Source organism: Coturnix japonica, unplaced genomic scaffold, assembly GCF_001577835.2.
Source record: "Coturnix japonica isolate 7356 unplaced genomic scaffold, Coturnix japonica 2.1 chrUnrandom772, whole genome shotgun sequence".
Lineage (NCBI taxonomy): Eukaryota > Metazoa > Chordata > Aves > Galliformes > Phasianidae > Coturnix > Coturnix japonica.
In genome coordinates, this window is record NW_015440132.1 from 17,169 (window position 1) to 19,600 (window position 2,432).

A 2,432-nucleotide genomic window follows, 5' to 3' on the forward strand; every position below is an offset into this window, starting at 1 on the left:
ATAAAACCCCATATCCCCCATTAAAACCCCATAAAACCCCATATAAAACCCCATATCCCCCCATACAACCCCATATAAAACCCCATATCCCCCATATAAAACCCCATATAAAACCCCATATCAAACCCCATATCCCCCCATAAAACCCCATAAAACCCCATATAAAACCCCATATCCCATATAAAACCCCATAAAACCCCATATAAAACCCCATATCCCATATAAAACCCCATATAAAACCCCATATCCCCCATATACCCCCCATAAAACCCCATAAAATCCCATAAAACCCCATATCCCATATAAAACCCCATATAAAACCCCATAAAATCCCATACAACCCCATATCCCATATAAAACCCCATATAAACCCCATATAAACCCCATATAAAACCCCATATAAAACCCCATATCTCATATAAAACCCCATATAAAACCCCATATCCCCCCCATATCAAACCCCATACAACCCCATATCCCATATAAAACCCCATATCCCATATCAAACCCCATATAAAACCCCATATCCCCCCATAAAACCCCATACAACCCCATATCCCATATAAAACCCCATATCCTCCATAAAACCCCATATCCCCCCCCTTTAAAACCCCAGATCCCCCATATCTTCCCATAAAACCCCATATCCCCATATAAAACCCCATATAAAACCCCATATCCCCCCATATCCTCCCATAAAACCCCATACAACCCCATATCCCATATAAAACCCCATATAAACCCCATATCCTCTCGTCTCCCCCCATAAAACCCCATATCCCCCCATACAACCCCATATAAAACCCCATATCCCCCCATAAAACCCCATATCCCCCATAAAACCCCATAAAACCCCATATAAAACCCATATCCCCCCCTTTAAAACCCCATATCTCCCCATACAACCCCATATCCCCCCATATAAAACCCCATATCCCCCCCCTTTAAAACCCCAAATCCCCCATATCTTCCTATACAACCCCATATCCCCATATAAAACCCCATATCTCCCCATATCCCCCCATAAAACCCCGTACAACCCCATATCCCATATAAACCCCATATAAAACCCCATATCCCCCTTTAAAACCCCAAATCCCCAATATCTTCCCATAAAACCCCATATCCCATATAAAACCCCATACAACCCCATACCCCATAAAACCCCATATAAAACCCCATATCCCATATAAAACCCCATAAAACCCCATATAAAACCCCATATCCCCCATATCCCCCCATAAAACCCCATATCCCCCCATAAAACCCCATACAACCCCATACCCCATAAAACCCCATATAAAACCCCATATCCCATATAAAACCCCATATAAAACCCCATATCCCATATCAAACCCCATATCAAACCCCATATAATCCCCCATTCCAGGTACAGGGCTCGGGTGGAGAAGGTGGAATCCCCCACAAAGATCCACATCTTCTACATCGACTACGGCAACGTGAGTATGGGCCGACCCTATAACCCACCCTATAACCGGCCCTATAACCGGCCCTATAACCGACCCTATAACCCACCCTATAACCCACCCTATAACCCACCGACCCTATAACCGACCCTATAACCGACCCTATAACCCACCCTATAACCCACCCTATAACCAACCGACCCTATAACCGACCCTATAACCCACCCTATAACCCACCCTATAACCGGCCCTATAACCCACCCTATAAACCACCCTATAACCAACCCACCCTATAACCCACCCTATAACCCACCCTATAACCCACCCTATAACCCACCCTATAACCCACCCTATAACCGACCCTATAACCCACCCTATAACCAACCCACCCTATAACCGGCCCTATAACCCACCCTATAACCCACCCTATAACCCACCCTATAACCCACCAACCCTATAACCGACCCTATAACCCACCCTATAACCCACCAACCCTATAACCGACCCTATAACCCACCCTATAACCCACCCTATAACCTTTTGTGGGGATATCGGTGTTAGTGGTTATTAGGGGGGTGGTTTGGTTTCGCTGTAGGGTGATGGCGTGTTGGGATCTGACGGGTAAGGAAGGAATTCAGAGCCATTACTTTCCGGGTTGATGAGCGTTGGAATGCATTGTCTTGAGTGGAAAAGTGTTAGGGATATACGGGGGACTCTGGTGGGATGGGTGGTTCCTTCAAAGGGGTCTGTTTTGAATAGTTGGTGGCTGAAGATAATAGGAAATATAAGAGCGTGGGGAGCTTTCAATGTGGATTAGTGGTTGTTGGGGTTGTTTTATTTTTAGGGCAGGGGTGGCATTCGCGTGATTATGTAGGAAAGTATGGTGGGGTTGTGGCTTGGATGGATTTTTAGGGGGAGAGTTTGGGACAGCTATCCATAAAAATAGGGTAGGATTATAGGGTGGGTTGGTTATAGGGTGGGTTTAATAGGGTAGGCTATAGGGTA

At 45.5% G+C, this 2,432-nt stretch overlaps 1 protein-coding gene across 1 annotated transcript in view; it reads left to right on the forward strand.

The window, feature by feature from the left end:
* Nucleotides 1–1,571, forward strand: part of SND1 (staphylococcal nuclease and tudor domain containing 1) — a 9,262-nt gene extending 7,691 nt beyond the window's left edge. Inside the window, exon 4 of the mRNA XM_015851198.1 lies at nucleotides 1,391–1,571. Coding sequence (XP_015706684.1) covers nucleotides 1,391–1,571 — 181 coding nt within the window. The remainder of the gene's footprint in view (nucleotides 1–1,390) is intronic.
* Nucleotides 1,572–2,432: the final 861 nt, after the last annotated feature.